This window comes from Lineus longissimus, chromosome 18 (genome assembly GCF_910592395.1).
Source record: "Lineus longissimus chromosome 18, tnLinLong1.2, whole genome shotgun sequence".
NCBI classification, from domain to species: domain Eukaryota; kingdom Metazoa; phylum Nemertea; class Pilidiophora; order Heteronemertea; family Lineidae; genus Lineus; species Lineus longissimus.
The window spans coordinates 1,222,677-1,239,068 of record NC_088325.1 but is presented as its reverse complement, the minus strand read 5'-3'; the positions used below and the strand labels follow the sequence as shown (position 1 = coordinate 1,239,068).

At 38.9% G+C, this 16,392-nt stretch overlaps 1 protein-coding gene across 5 annotated transcripts in view; it reads left to right on the top strand.

Annotated features, from left to right (window-relative positions):
• The window catches only part of LOC135502261 (neural cell adhesion molecule 2-like), an 81,352-nt gene extending 65,645 nt beyond the window's left edge, over positions 1-15,707 (top strand). For 2 of the 5 annotated variants that reach the window (XM_064794935.1, XM_064794933.1), the window contains 5 exons: positions 6,771-6,915; positions 7,252-7,397; positions 8,560-8,700; positions 9,696-9,749; positions 12,323-15,707. In XM_064794935.1, coding sequence (XP_064651005.1) covers positions 6,771-6,915; positions 7,252-7,397; positions 8,560-8,700; positions 9,696-9,749; positions 12,323-12,468 — 632 coding nt within the window. In that variant the 3' untranslated portion in view covers positions 12,469-15,707. The remainder of the gene's footprint in view (positions 1-6,770; positions 6,916-7,251; positions 7,398-8,559; positions 8,701-9,695; positions 9,750-12,322) is intronic. The other 3 variants (XM_064794939.1, XM_064794934.1, XM_064794938.1) reach the window with 3 other exon arrangements.
• Positions 15,708-16,392: the final 685 nt, after the last annotated feature.

Sequence of the window (16,392 nt, the reverse complement as noted above, 5' to 3'; positions counted from 1 at the left end):
TCTGTGAAAAATCTCCAAAAATTAGCGTGCAATTTTCGTGAAATTGAGTAAAGTCACTTTGGTTGTAACATCTCCGCCTGGAATTCTTATTATTTGCGAGTTGAATGTCATCGATAGATTGACTCATTGCCATTAATCATTAAGATACATTGATGTATGTACGTGCATACATGAATCAGGCATCATTGTCTATACCTACACCCATACATTGGGTATAGATTTTCCATTCCACATTCCATGTGCCAGGCTTCCCACTTAGTCAGACCAGCGGCCATTCTGCACATAGGGACATTTTCCCACAGTTCCACTTTGTTTCTCATCACTAGGGCATGGCATATGGAAAGAGCTGTGACCCCCCACTTTTGGAATATTACCTCTTTATTAAGGACACCCTCGAAACTGACAAATGCTGTCCTTATCAGAGAGGTCAAATGGAATGGAAGCAACCAATTTGGGATCAAAACTAGTGTCCTTGAAATGAGTGTCCTTTATAGAGAGGTGTCCTCAATAGAGGGGTGTCTGCTATCAAGAGAGGTTCCACTGTATAACAAAGCAATATGAGAGCATTAACCCTTTGTACCCTACTCGCCTCGCTGCCAAGCTAGCAGCTCTCAACAGAAGTAAATTGGTCGGGAAAAACGACAGTGGGTGGATAATTTTCCCGACAAATATTTCTTCCATAACTGTCAATATCCCAATATTTCACCTTCCTTATCAGACAATGGGGACACTTATAATTAACGAACAATTAATTAATTAGCACCAAAAGTGTTTGCTGTCCTTTTAGCCTGGCCACATCCATGTTTGAGGTGGCAATGCTTAATTGTTTAATTGTAAATTAGTCAAACAGAAAGCTGGTGGATGCAAATAAAGAAATCAAGATATTATGAGGCTTAGGTTTGACGCAAGGACGTCACTGGAATGACATGAGTTTCATGTGGCTCGTGAAAAGGTTAAAAAAAACACAGAATTCAATGTAACGTCTTTCTCCGGAAGGGAATTGTATTCCTCCAGGGAAATTCACTTTCACCTCAAGCCCAACTCTGTTTTCTTTGAGGGCGAATTGTTCTTCTGTGAACAAGTCAGACTGGATATTGCATTTTCTGATTTTTAGGTGCTTAGATTTTAACAAGGACGCTTTGTAACATTAAGTAATGAGAAATTACCATTGTGAATGCTTGCGCTTTATTTATGTATGTTGTGTATCGGTGAACAGATAAAACAGTTTTAGGAATTTTCCTCGAGGGGTTTTGGAGGTACAAATTGCCACTCAAGGGTCATGCATACATTCCGAGGGGTCAAAATCCCTCTTGAGGCTAACAGGCGTTTTAATTAATGAAAACATGGTCATTTGACAAAACTCAAAAATTCCAGGAAGGCGGTGTTTTTCTATAGGCCTGAACTTTCTGAAGTTTATTCAAACTTAAAGGGACAATGTTCTTAAAATGCCCTTTTGCTTTGGAAAATTTGCTGCGGCTGCAGAAAAATATTATAGGCCTTTTCTTCACCGTACAACTGTCCAGTTCAAAAACTGAGTGTGGATAATCTATTTATATCAGTGTTGTCTACTGGCCGCTAGGGATATTTTTGAGGGAGGGGGGGATTAAAATGCAATAATTCGAACCAAATTGTTCTTTATTGGGGGGGGGGGAGGTCGTCATCCTTAAATCTATTCCAAATTTTCTATCTTCAAAATTTCTTCCATCTCTTTCCCTTGGAAACCAAAGTGACCTAAGCCCTGGAGGGTTAATTCTATTCAATATGAAGATAATCTTCTAATGACACAATTTAGAAGTGTTGACATCTTCAAATTCCGCCCCCAGGTACAAACTCTTGAAACGCATAATCTGCAAAACCGGAAAAGCTGTCCCACTAGCTGGGCTAATCCAATGATCCCTGTGCCTATTGTCGCAATTTCTGAAGGACCACAGGGTTAATCTACAATATCCTAGATGTGATGATCTGACAAAAAGCTCATCCACAAAATTTTGAATTTATGACATGCTAAATGGAATCATAGTTTGAGTAATTGGCCTCTCATTCACAGAGAAAGTCACAACAAGGACATCTCATATACTCCAGTTTCTGCGGTCGAAGATCACTTCAGAGTGTTCACGACATGTTTTGTGCCTAAAAATTGAATTGGTTTTGTTGATGTGACTAAAACCTCAGATTTACTTCCATTTCCTGGTGATTTCTATGCAGAACTTCAGGCATTACCCACCAGGCCTAGGGACTTAACAACCACAAGGAAGGGATTGCCTTTATCCTAAGCCGAGTGTGTTGTCCTTGCAATATTATATTCCAAAATTCCCTTTCTTCCTATGCGCTTGTGTGGTTATAAGGATATTTGGGGGAATGGCTTATAGTGTTTTCGATGCAATTTATTCAATATTTCATGATCCATAACTGCAATTTTATGGTGCTAGGTGAGAGTAATGGTCAAAATAGAGACTAACAAAGAATTTTATTAGCCAATATCATTCCATGTTCGCTCTCATAAGCTAGACAAACGGTGCTCTCATCGGGAGTCTACTTCAACGTTTTTGTCGACATATGACGTCTGTGTCGGAAAAGAGGAAATGTGACACCTTATGTTTTTACTGTGACAAATACAAAACATCGCTTTAGTCATATTGGATGTTGTTAGCGCCCCTATACCATGGGAAGCACCCCTCCAGCCAGACCCTCAGAGGGGGGGGGCAATTACCACAATATGTCACCAACATTTGATTACTTCCAACAGTGTGGGGCCGAACTGCCAACCCAGTCATAAAACAACTGTTCCAAACTCAATTACACCTTGACCAACTAATTTACACCTCTTTAAGCCTTGATTAAGTCTTTCAATTATAATGAAGCAATTGACTTACGCTTTCAATTAAGCCCCTTTGATCCCTTTGGTACAATATCAATATACCCCCAGTGATCCCTTTCTTTCAATATACAACTGCTCCAACCTCACTCGAGCTGAAAATCTAATGCATTCTTCATCAAAACAGTGCATTCATGCTTGTTGAAACTGAAAGCCTTTTTAGCATATGATCTTTTAATTGCTAAAAAATCACACAGCGGTTAGAACCCTCTGATAAAAAGGGACAGTCTGGCCTGCCCATTTGGACCCCTACCCATGCTAGAGAACCACATGCTATATTTGGTGGTTGAATGGGTCGTTGACACTTTCAGAGACGGTCAGCATCGCGTCTGGTCCAGTCAGTGTCGGGTGGAAGTGTCCCAATGAAAGTTGTGCTGGTGACTTCAGAGCATTTTGTCAACCTTAAATTTGTTTGGAACTCTGTATGAGGAATATTGTATCATATTTTCATTGACTTAGGCTTGGATATATTAGGATATTTTGCTCAACATCAGTCTTCAGTTGTGCTGTTGGAAGGATGGTTGGAGTGGGTAAGTTGTAAGATTTTCTTAAAAGTTTCAGCACAATTGTCCCAGTAAACAAAGTGGCTATTTTGTGACTGAATGGAGGGGGGTGACCTTTTAGAGAAAGTTGGCTCAGCGGCTGGTGAAATTAATGTTGGATGGAAGTGTCCCTGATCGAAGTTGAAATTGAAATTGCGGCAGACTTTTTTTTGGAAGAACCCAAAAAAATTTTCACATCTTATTTGAAGCTTGGGCATAAGGGGATATTACTGGACGTAGTATCAATAATGCCATTGTCTATTTATTTATTCAACCAACAACAGTGTGCGTCCCAATATCTGAATTTGAGGTTACTAGTGGACTGACTAATTCTCCATTTTCTCTCCTATTTAAATTCCTAACTTTCTGTTGAATCAAAGTAGCTATGAAAGGGTTAAAGAAACTGTACACTGCCAATTAAGGGTTCTTTTACAATGTCAGGAAGGACCTCTTAATGGTCTGAAGTGCAAGCGGGACAAACGGACCATGATGGTCATTGTAAAACCTGAACCTGGCCAGTCAACCGGACTGTCCTGATTATCATTAGAACAAAATCTGCTGATATTTTGCAATTTTCTTCGCAAACCTAGCAGGAGGGACAGCGTTTGAGAATGTGTAAATCGTATCATTGGTCATTGTAAAATGTAACCCAGGTCATCCTACCGGACCATCGACAAAAGGAAACGCGACCCAAACATCTCCGATTAAATCGTCCACTTTAAAAGCCAGCAGGGGGCACTGACGGATGAAAACATTTCATTTTCGTTCCGTTTTATCCAATTGTTCGAAATCCAATTATTTTTACTGCTAACCGCTCGGATTGTCCGCATAAAAGTTTGTGGACATTTGCCGAATTTATTTCTATGGCGACTAACAATTGATGCAATAATGCGTCTCGCACTTCCTTTTCAAATTTTATAAAAATAACAAGATGGAGTGGCGTTCATGCAATTTCTTGCATCTAAATTTAACGCTCTCGAAAAATCCCCAAAATATCCAGAGGCATGTTTAACCTCGTCCAAAGCATATCACATAGATCTAAAGCATGCACAAAATATGCAGTCAGATGAACCTGGGTCCAGGTTTCAGATGTTTCCAACAATGCAAACCTTGACCCTAAGTGAAATATTTTTCAAATTGTGTACATTTCATGTGCATCTTTCGAACCTGGGTTCAGGTTTGTGGTCAAAAGTTGACATATGTTTGCACAAAGCGGTCCGAGATGAAAGGGTAGAATTTTTTCACTTGGTCAACTCTGGATACAATTGCACCCCTAATCATGGTGCTAACGGGACCATAATTATCTGAAGGACTCCAGTCTCAAATTGACTTCTCGAGATTCACCCGTGGGACAAATTTGAAGAAAAAAAATTTAAAGAAGATTTTTTGCTCAGCACATTTTCTGGCCGGTGGTGTAGTGGTAGACAGATGGACTCAGAGCAAGAGTGCTGCGTGTTCAAATTGTCAGCTAATTTTCCGTCTACCAGTTAAAATCTTGGTGACATGGCGACCCAAATAAAGACGTCACAGGGACATAAATGTGGTATATAAAACTACATGAATACTGTAAAACGTTAATTTTTGGCAACACTAAAAGTTGGTGAATTTGCTCAATTTCAATTGGTAATTGACTAAATATACTGTTAGCCAAGAAATTTAATGGCTGATGCATAACAGGCTTTTGAAGTTCATGTTGGCCACTGCATTCACAAAAATTGTGAAAATAAAACCATAAAAAGCTAATGGTTTGGACGGCATCATGAAGTTCCTACAACAGATGCTTGGCTTTTCAAAATATTATCATTTGGGTTTAGGTCTTGAATTGATAATTGTAATTTTCAGGTGAGAAGGTTATACTAGACTATAATAGAAAGTTGCTGGCCTCGAGCCTTTGGCTGTAATAACAGTATCATGTTATTGCAAGGTTGACAAAGGTATTAAATTTACCATCTACAAGACTTTGAATGAAATTCTCACATTTGAATGAAATCATTACCTTATACAATTTCCGGAAATGGGGCGCTGAGTGTCCGAAATAGTGATGTCATAAGGGGAAACTAGGCCTTATGGTGGAGGGACAAAGGAGATAGTCATGGTTGACCAACACACTTGAATGCCTTTAATGACGGACAAGGGGGAAAAAGTTAGTTCCAATGCAAGCCACCAATTTCGGGAAGCATGTACAACCCAACCTCATTGGGTTTTTTACTTTCGTTGGCTTTTTACAATATGGAAGTTTATTCTTCTTCAACTGTAAAAGTTGTTCAGACATTTTGGTGTGACAAACTTGGCTGTAACCTCAGCCTGTCCATCACAATTGGGTCTGGGGAACAGTCAAAATGACAAGTGCTAGGAAAAGTCAAAGAAAGTTTCAAGAGTTTTTCATCATTGAGTCCTTGGTGTATTTCATTTACACTCTAGTCTAAAATGTCAGAGTTTCTCGCAATTTTTTTGTTCCTAGCTGCACACATCCCTCCAATGAGGCTCCATTGTCGTGTTGTCACTGGGGTTGACATCATCAAAAGTAGGCCCAAGTTTCCCATACAGCAATGAACATTTCCTATGAGCTATGACCCATCGCACAAAACGAAACGAAGCGTAATTCTTGTCATTCCTCCCCAGCATGCCGACATGTGCTGAATAATTTAGCGACGCCCCTTTTCAATCCCCCATGCTGGTCACGGAATGCCGCGTCGGATATTCGTGACCGTCCACTGGACAAGGATGTGTCATTTTGAGTTTGCGTGTCCCGCTGGTTTCATGTCGCAAATGATCTTGGCTATTTTTAGATCCAGAATGCGGACTCTTCTCTTTGTACCAATCAAATCTGATTGGACTTGTTTGTGCTCTTGATCATGACACTTTACCATAACACGGTAATGCTAAATAGTGTCTTTATTATGAATTTTGCAGTGTCACTCTCATTGCATCCTGGAGCAAAACACTTAATCACCCTTTTCTCATTTCTTTGTTGCAGAAGGACCACATGACATCATATACTGTGTCCTTTCATCAATCTACATTTCCCATCACGTTTTGTATCTCGGGCAAGACACTTCTCTATCTTGCTCTTTTCTGTTTCTAGTGAAGTTGGAAGACACTGTCCCGACAGAAACTGTCTTTGTGGTGCTGTTGTCCTCATTTACATTGAGCGCATCATGATGTTGATAACCTCGAGCAAATCACTTGTCTATGTCAATTTCTTCTCTTTCTAGTAGAGTAAGAAGCTATTGTCCTTACAGATATGATCATTTTCGTAACGGGCCTCTGGTGCTGTCTTTCCTATCCTGCTCATCATCATGTTGATAACCTCGAGCAAATCACTTATCCATGTCAATTTCTTCTCTTTCTAGTGGAGTCCGAAGATACCGTCCCAACGGAGACGATTATAATCGTGGCGTGCGTCTGTGGTGCCGTCGTCCTCATCCTCCTCATCATATTGTTAGTGTTATGTTGTCGGCGGACGAAAGCCGATAAAGAATTCCCAGAAGCTGCACAGTAAGTACCCTTATTGGACAATAGGTGGCATTTCTAGGAGACCTTCGGATCTCGGTGCTGTAAAATTTGTCACTGACGTATCTCCTTCAGTTGAGTCCATCAGACATAGTTGTTATGATATAAAAACTGTTTCTGGTTCCTTTACTGAAATTATCATCCTGTGAAGAATCATTGACATGCTCCTCCCCTTGCATGTTATTGAAATGGGGTAACTTCTGAGTTAGCATCACGTCGATACGTTGAAATATTGTTTTGTGGTAGCAAATTTTGAAATCACCAAAAATGACATTTTCTTCTCGAAAAAATCTCACCAATTTCTTTCTGTTTTGCTTTCAGTCGCCGTCCAAACCCAGTGCCTGTGACTGGCTCCAAAAGAGGTCGCCGCCCGCCTTCATCAGGTATTGATAATCCCGCGTTAGATATGCTCGACGGAGACATGGATGATCCAACATCGGGAGGTGTGTTTGCCACTAACACGTCACGTAAGGGGTGGTGTCGGTCTTTGATGGTAGATGGCGCTGTAACCCTGTTGTCGTCGCACTGTGGCGTGGCTTGCACTCCTTTTCCGCCGTTTATTTTTTGCAACCTCGTCACCAGGTGTCCAATTTAGAACTTGTGAGACCTGGAGATGAGGTTGTATTTATTTTCTGTTAGTTTTGCTGTGCCGAACACTTTGCAAACAAGCGATTCTTGTCGCTACGACCTGCGATCATGATCGCATTCTGTAAAATTCTCTTGTTTGCCATGGTAATCGTGGGATCTGTTTCGACAAAAATAAGTGGTCGTTGTGACCTAAATTATCAGATCCAGCAATTACAAGTTTTTTTGCAGACAAGCATACCTTTATTGTTCATTGCAGCGATAATTGTCAAGGGTAGCACATTTTTGTTTGGGCAATTTTCAAATTCTCAATTTCAAATTTCATTTATGGAAGGTGATGGCCTTTAAAGATACAGAAAATTACATAGCTGCTTATGTTCAAGCTTTGCTTTAGAATTCTACGGAATCCACCACGATAGACGGCGTCTGGTATCATAAAAACATTATGGTGATCATTAACATAACATGGTACATGGTTCATTTTCACCCTGACCTCGATCCATCCTCCGGTAACCTCGGTGATAGACCTCTGTTTTCCCTCCCAAACCTCTAAATGTTGTACATTGTACATCCAATGTCGTAACTCTGTTGTCCTGTAAAGTAGTGCCTGTAATGCCATCTCTCGCCCAATGGAAAAATAATGACACAAAAAGTTCCAGAGCTTTATCTGGGCAAATTCAATCGCTGTAGCTTTGCTTTTAGTTGAAAATCAAGTTTGGCCAATTTGGTGATTTTTTGGGCAACACTTTTTCACTGCGCTGCCACCTGATGGCAAGAAATGGAACTGCACTCTCATGAGACAACACACTATCTTCTGTGCGACATGCACCTGACTTTGCCATGACTGGTCACATAATACATGCGCCAAGCTAGATTATGCGCCCTAGAAATTTTCATTGTCCTAGTTTGACTGTGGGTTGAAGTTCATTTCGAAATCTCTATAATTCCTCGGACTTCAATTTAAAATCTTCATCATCCAACTTCAATTCTGAAATGTGAATTTAAAAATCATCATTACTAACGGTAATCTTGTGACTTTTCCAGATAAACATCCGACACCAAGGATGAATGGTGGCCCATTGAATCCTTACGCTCATCACAACGGTCGCTTCCCAAGCGAGCCACCACCATCATACGAGATGAACAGTTTTAGAGACCCTAAAGAACCTTTTACGATAACGATAAGTGAGTATATGCAAATATGTGTTAATTGTAAATTGATATTGATCAGAATGATGTTTATTTATGTGAATTTGTTTGTATAATATCTTACCTTTGTAAATCTCACCTTAATTGCGTCTGTCTTGTAAGTCTCTTCACCTACCCTAGTTTCTCCGATCTAAGGTAGTTTCTTAGTAAGTCAAGATCCACAAGATGCGCACTCACTCTCCATTCCGATAAGTTGCAATTTCGAGTCCAATATACTTCCGATCACATGAACAATCGAGTATTGTGTGATGTCACAGATGTCATTGGTGACATCCGTTGTGTGGTCTTGATCAGAAGTTAATCGGCCCTGAAAATGCGACTTTGCGTGACTACGAGTGCTGGCGTCAAGCCTTGAACAAAAGTAGCAAGTCGCGTAATTGGGTAGACAATGGGTCGGCGACTACAACTTCTCCGAAGGTCATGACATCATGTTCTGGTCGGCCTTTGCGCTGATTTTTTGGGCGATTAGTAAAGTGATCTTGGAGCAGTGAAACTAGATTATCTGTGGTAACATGGATTGAGTTTGACTGTCTTGGCATGAAAAATTTGGGATTATCGCATCTGCTGCGTCTCACAGAGCATGTTTTATTATTTTGCCCTCACTCATTTATATCGACTATCATGTCCATGCATCGTAAAAATATCACCACCGCATGCATGGCAAGCACTTGACCAGGGGGAGTACAAGGTTTCCATTGACTGCTTCATGATTGGAACCAAACCGCTGCGAGTCTTGATGATGTCATGACACCCTCTGTTTCACCTCACATTTACTGTACATATAGGCCCTATTCCCTAGGAGGAGGATGGAAGTGTGTCAATTTTGAGTTTATGAGAACCGAAATTGTGTACATCAATGTACAGTGCTTTACTCTGCAGTGACATACTTCCTCTCTCCTCCGAGCCTGTCACCTGGATGTTGTACCACTCTATTCATACGCCATATCTCCCTTCTCCCCCCTCTTCATCAGCTCATCCCGAAGGCTTCGACTCTATAGAGAAACCCCCCTTACAGCTAAATAGTGGTAAGTCTTTAGTTGCCGTGGTGATGGGTCTAGTTACTGTAGCAACGGTTGCCAATGGTTACCAGCCATAGCAACCAAGTCCTCTGTTTAGTTTGCTTCTTCTTTCATGCTGATCTTTTTGAATGCTGTACCGAATTTTAAAAGACCAAAACTTTCAATGAAAACCTAAGATCAAATCACTCTGTCACCCGATCCTGAAAAGCTTTTGTAAACCAGTAACACTTTTGCATGTGTGTTATCATCTCTTGTTGGTCGTTTTCCCAGATGATGTGTTTACACTTTTTCAGAGAGCCTCTGCTGACATGAATATTCAGTGGTATAATTTGCATATTCAAATATTCATATATGCAAATCATTGCAATAACAAACAAAATATGCAAATTGCAATAACAATGTTATAGTTAGAAAAGACAGGGTCAAAGGTCAAGATGTCATCTTCTCTGATTGGCCAAAAATTTTATGAAAAAATTAATTAATTATTTTACTTAAAAAAAATAATCTAGTTGGAAATATCTTCTTAGAATTTCATTTTTTGGTGCAAACTTTTTGATATAATGAAGTTTCTTTAAGCCAAATTTTATACTAAAATCAACTTTTCTTCACAGTTCCATTGTATAGGGTTAATATTCATTGTGTAAGTGGAAATCAAAATCTTCGATATTATTTGAATTCATTTATTTGGAAAATTGTTTTTTACATTTAAATATGTTCATGAATCTTAGATATGAAAACAAATTCAGCATCATTCTAAAAATTTCATTTTACTTTTTTACATTTTTTACGTTCTTTCCGTAATTTGTACTTAAAATCTTCAGATTTCTTGCATTCGTCAGCACGGTTCTCTGAAAAAGCACAAAACAACACCAAATACATCATATCATCGTCATGACAACCGGACAGTTTAACCCTTTATCAATCAGAGCAAATCAGAGCAAAAGACATCTTGACCCAAACATTTTACTCACACTGCATTTAAATAACGATCAAGGATTGGAAAATGTAATCAGTCACTCAATTGTATACTTTTTCGCAATTTCTTTAGACACAAACGCAATAAGCTAGCACTTTACACCAAAAGGTAGAAGTGGGCACAAATTATGATATTTCAGAGAGTTCACCTTTAGATTGGTGAAATATTCCACGGTACTGGTACTTCTGGCTAAAGCACGATTCAATTTTCAATGTTGGATTAACCGCCCTTTGCTCTGGACCCCTTTCGTTAGTTCTATTTCATCAAATCTTTTCTGATTTTCATCAAATCTTTTCTGAATATCATGAGTTTTCTTTGTAATGTTAATTCTGCCATTACCACCCAGACATGCCAGTGGTGACCAGTCAATCTTCTTCGATCACCATGGATGCCTGGTCCACACGTGTCATACTTCACCGACCCTTAAACATACAGTAGAACCTCTCTACTAAGGACACCCTCGGGACTGACAAGTGTTGTCCTTAATAGAGAGGTGTCCTGATTAGAAAGGTCAAATTGAATGGAAAGAACCAATTTGGGACCAAAACTAGTGTCCTTAATAGAGAGGTTGTCCTTAATAGAGAGGTGTCCGCTACGGGAGGTTCTACTGTACTTTCATTTCAAAAACATTTGCTTGCATTTCAACCTTCTGAAGCTTAAGTGCTAAATCATGCTTTCATACACTTCAATGGCAGAGAGTGAGTGGGTGGGCTTATATACCCTAGTGGTGGCATCAATCAAATCAATCAAATATGACATTTCTACGGCACCCAAATTTGGTGAAAGATTTCCCCAACTCTCAGGCGCCTTTGAAATACATCTGGTGTGATTTAAAAGACCTCAACTTGATCATTTCACAGTGTTGACAATCTGGGGATAGTACATAAGAGCTGTGCATTTGATACCATATGGGAGTCCAGAGTATAACCGAAATACATAGAAGTTACTATATTCGAATAGCAAAGAATAAATGCTTTCAATTGAGACCAAGTTGGAAAGAATCCATTCTGAGGTGTTAGAGCTATTGATGCTCCAAAAAACTATATTTTTCGGGTCATCGGGATAGAGTTTTTTTGAGTAATAAGTTTTTGATCACAGTAAGAATCATATTACATATGGCTTCAGGTTCAAATCACATGCTGCAGCCAGTTGCTGAACACACCGACATTTGACTCACTCAGGATAACAACACAGTTTATACACATACGCGCTCACCTCAACCACGCAAGATTTATCCTATTTAGTACGACTTTTCTACAAGTGCAGTTTGAGATAACGTGGCTTACTCAGATCATCGATAGATTTCATAGGTCACAACACATGGTGTAGGTCAAGGTGCTGGGATATTTGCATTTCCGAACGAGTGTCAGAATTTGGTGGTCCTTATACTATATGGGTAATGACAACTGAGGAGGAATGGTCTTTTTTTCGGGACGCCAGGATTGCTGGAATACAACTATCGGGAATATCTTATTAAAAAAAACAACAATATTTTATTACAAAAACAACAATGATCATTGTGGGGAAATACAGGAAGACTCGTCAAACATGTTATGCCCCCCAAAACCATATTTCTTATCATCTCACCTGTCTTTTTTTCCAGATTCATCGTCAGACAAACCGTATTTAGACACGCATCATCCAAACGGAAGTTTAAAAATGGACGATTCTCGTAGCCACAACGAGAGCGGCTACTCAACGCCCGACCCCACCAAACCCAAAAAAGTAATATATGAAGTGATCGTATAGCGAATGTGGACCTTCACGCACAAACAGTGTTGTAAATATGTATATGTGTATATATATAGTTTGCTAATCAGGCGCAAGGTGGCGCCAACTATCGCGCATGCGGCGTTAGTGTAGTTTCAAATCGTGGTGCTCAGTCAGAGTACCAGTCTTAGGACGAAACTGGTGCCTTATCAGAAGTGTGCAAATTCAAACTCAGACGCAAGTAGTTCGTATGTGCCCTGATGGTGGCGCTCTCAGGAATATATCTAAGTGGATTCGCTGTTGTTTACACTTTCGTTGGAGTACGTCCGTTTTCACCGAAATATCCTTCGTAACTATGGTAACGGGATCACAGGTCTTAATATTCTGACGTACTATAAGTTGGAATTTTGTAAAAGGATAAAGAAGTTTAATATGGATTTTTAAATTCAAGACAAATTTGTTCTGAAGAGATGGAGTCAATTTTTTGGCGATCGTGCCCGAAAATTCTTATTTCATTGGTAGAAATTTAAAGGCCTGGTTTATTTATGTATTGTTTACTTGTGCCCCATTGGTAGTCGGATATAAAAATGGCCGCCGTGACACTAAACTGACATGACATTCCAGCTCAATGAAAATTGGCATGTATGGCATTCTCAACTGCATTGTTGAGATTCATGTATCGCATATTAACATAATGGGAACATTTCAAATTCAATTTCAAATTTTGAATTTTGACAAACGGACCACGCCTTTAACAACATCTGCTAAGATTTGGATCCCAACTACCCGGATCTCTCTTCTTCTGGATGTTGTGCCTTTCGGAGACCGTGTTGTATTTCTGCTGTTTCTACCCAACACCAATTATTGTTGTTGCCTGTTTTTGGCAAATCTTTCCTGTGTTACTGAACCTATTTTCATGAAATTGAGGTTGTTTTGGGGTAAAAGACAACTTGGTCAAAAATTCGATGAGTCATTTTTTACTTGCTTTGCATGTGCATTAGGTGTAAATAAATTTGTACTGTAAACCGCCTCAAGTTGGTCAAATTCACATGTACATTTACACAACAAATGTACATTCACGTAAACGTGAATTTGGCGACGGGTGAAATGAATTTTATGTATATTTGTATGATATGATATGACAAACATTGGTGCTAACTGTGTACCATAGTGACAAGTGAAACTGGATGAATATCAGGATTGGCGGAGTTTGAAATTTTGCCGGGCAGAATTTCGTAGTATTATCGGCCAGGTTTTGTACTGCTGATGTGTTAGTTGTTTTGAAATGAGCATGAGAGGGGAGAAAAGACCTCTCTAATATAGACACTTTTGGGTAAATACAAGTGTCTATATTAGCGAGAAGTGTCCTGAAAATCGCCTTCTTAACCTCCAATTGAACACAAGTGACAATCTAAAAAAAGTTTCCTCAAAGAAAGGTTACCTGAGGAGAATCTTTTAGGGGGTGGGGCTGGATGATATGGAACAAATTATAATATCAATGCAAATTTCTTGGGGGCTGTTGTAAAATTCTCATGCTTGTTTCAAAAGGGTTTTTTCAGGCTGAAATAACTTTTGTAGAATTTGTATCAATAATTTTTACAAGATAATAGTAATATAGAGCAGTGAGATTACTACTAGAGACACCTAGTGTTCAGATAGCCAACCAAGACCCAAGTGTTTTGTTGAGCCAAAGATAGGTGGCAGCACATGTCTTATCCTATCTCTTTCAAAGAACTGCATGTATCTATGGAAATATTTCCATTGGCATATTTTTTCATAGAATTTTTTCCTAATCAAAATCAAAATCAAAATATGAATACGAACAATTGCCTCTAAGTGGTTTAATTTAATCAAGTATTTTTTATTTGATTTCTGAGAAAGATTTGTAATTGATGTTGAAGATTATATGAATTTTGATTTGGGTGATGGGTGGTCTTTTGTAATCTTCAGGTCTAACTAACTCATGCTGTGCACACAAAAATGTCTCCATATTCATGAAGTTGACCTTTGGTGTAAAAAGAAATTCTGACAATTGGAAACTAAGGCGAGAGTTTTTTAAAACCTTGTTTAGCGAACCTTTTATTCCAAAGTTTTTGAACGTCTGTTGAAAAAAAAAAAAAAAAAAAAAAAAAAAATTCCAGAGATTTTTTGATTTCACGAACCTACATGTATCCTGGTAAAATTTCTGTGAGACAATAAAAAAAACAAACAATTTTCACAATTTTTTTTGTGGTCATTTTTGTAAGTGATGGGTTCACGAAACAAGGTATAAAAAAACTCTCGCCTGATGTGTATCTAAATGAAGTTGAATGAAAAAATTTGAAGGATCTGTTGATCTGTCGTGAAAATCGAGTTAGAAATGCGTTATTTTTTTAATTTGGATGTCCTGATTATTGTGATGACTGAAATCAGTATTAGAATAATTCAAAAATTTTGTTAACCATTTGAGGTCCAAGTTGATTTTTACTGCATTACTATGCAGTTTGGTTATAGTCTTTTAATGATTGACCACCGACATCACCATTTTGGCAAGAACTTGAAATCCTAAAGCAATCAGAACTCCTTCAAATTGAAGTGAATCCCAATTTCAAGTTTGGGAGTCAGCTCTTTGCTTTCCAAGTTCTAGGTAAAATTGTGGTGCCTATAAGTCAACTGAAGTTGCAGACTACTTGGGTTTAGTAGGGCAGTTCTTTTGGGAATTATGTAACAGATCCTCAATTTTTCCTGAAGAAATCTCAAATTAACCTTCGTGACTGAGGATACTGGTCTTAAGATTGGACAAATAATTTTACTATCTTCAGCTGTTAGGGGGTTAATTTGAGATTTCACCTCAGTGAAGCCTCTCTTAGTGGTCACCTCTTATAAGAGGACATGCTCTTCATGGGGACACAACTTTGTTTCCAAAACTGGTCGTTTGCATACAAGTTGACCTCAGTAGCCTTGATGCCTCTCTACTAAGGACATCATTTTGTTAACCCAAACAGTGTCCTTAATAGAGGGGTTCTACTGTAAATTAGGATGTCAATGCAAGATGGTGGTCAATTGCTCTTTTTGCAAAAATTGTGGTAACATACGGTAACACATAAATCATCGTGGCGAATTTGCTCATTCACTTCACGATAGACTCAATTTTGCATTTGCTGTCAAAATTGAAAAACAACACCTGGCCACCTCTTTGCGACGTCATTTTCATTTCTTATCCTGCTTTCTCCTAACCTTAGTTATTTATCCTGTGTATTTTATATCATTGGTAATAAAACGACGCCAAATATGATTAATGTTGTCTTCTGTGTTTCTCATTGCACTGCATGATTGGTGTGTATTTGCGTTGGTAGGGGGCAGCACTTGGTGTTGTAGGAGGATTGGGGCACTGGCACATTGGACATAGTTGGACAGAAACTTGAAAATGCCAGGGTCTTGAGGAATTCAAAATAGGTGTGGGTAGTTCTCTTCCAAGTAATAGTTGTGGATTTTCTTGGGTAGGGGACAGCACTTTGTGATGTCACTGAATATTGGGTAGTGCCAAGTAGGGTGATTTGAAATCGAATATCCAGGATAATTTTATTCACAAGTGTGATACAAGCTGTTTATTTGTGTGGGTGGAGGTTCTAAAATAATTGGTTCCAATCGTAACAGTCAGAAATATCTTGAACAACCCTGTCTGTATTGGAGTGATGCTGCGTACATCAAATATGAACCCAATTATCTAATGAAACGGCCCAGGGACCATGTGCTCACCTTGGGTAATGTAATGCATGTCATTTGGAGAACAGTTTTGACTCCATTGAATATTATTATTTTTCTCGGCTCAATGGCACCAAAGAAAATTACCGGTACCATCTAAGTATAGCATTTTGGTTATAAAGTTGACTGAATTTCAGGGTTATTGAAGAGTGTACATGTCACATGGAAATTGGTTGACATCTGTTCAACAGTTTAGGAGTAATAGGACTTTGTTGGATT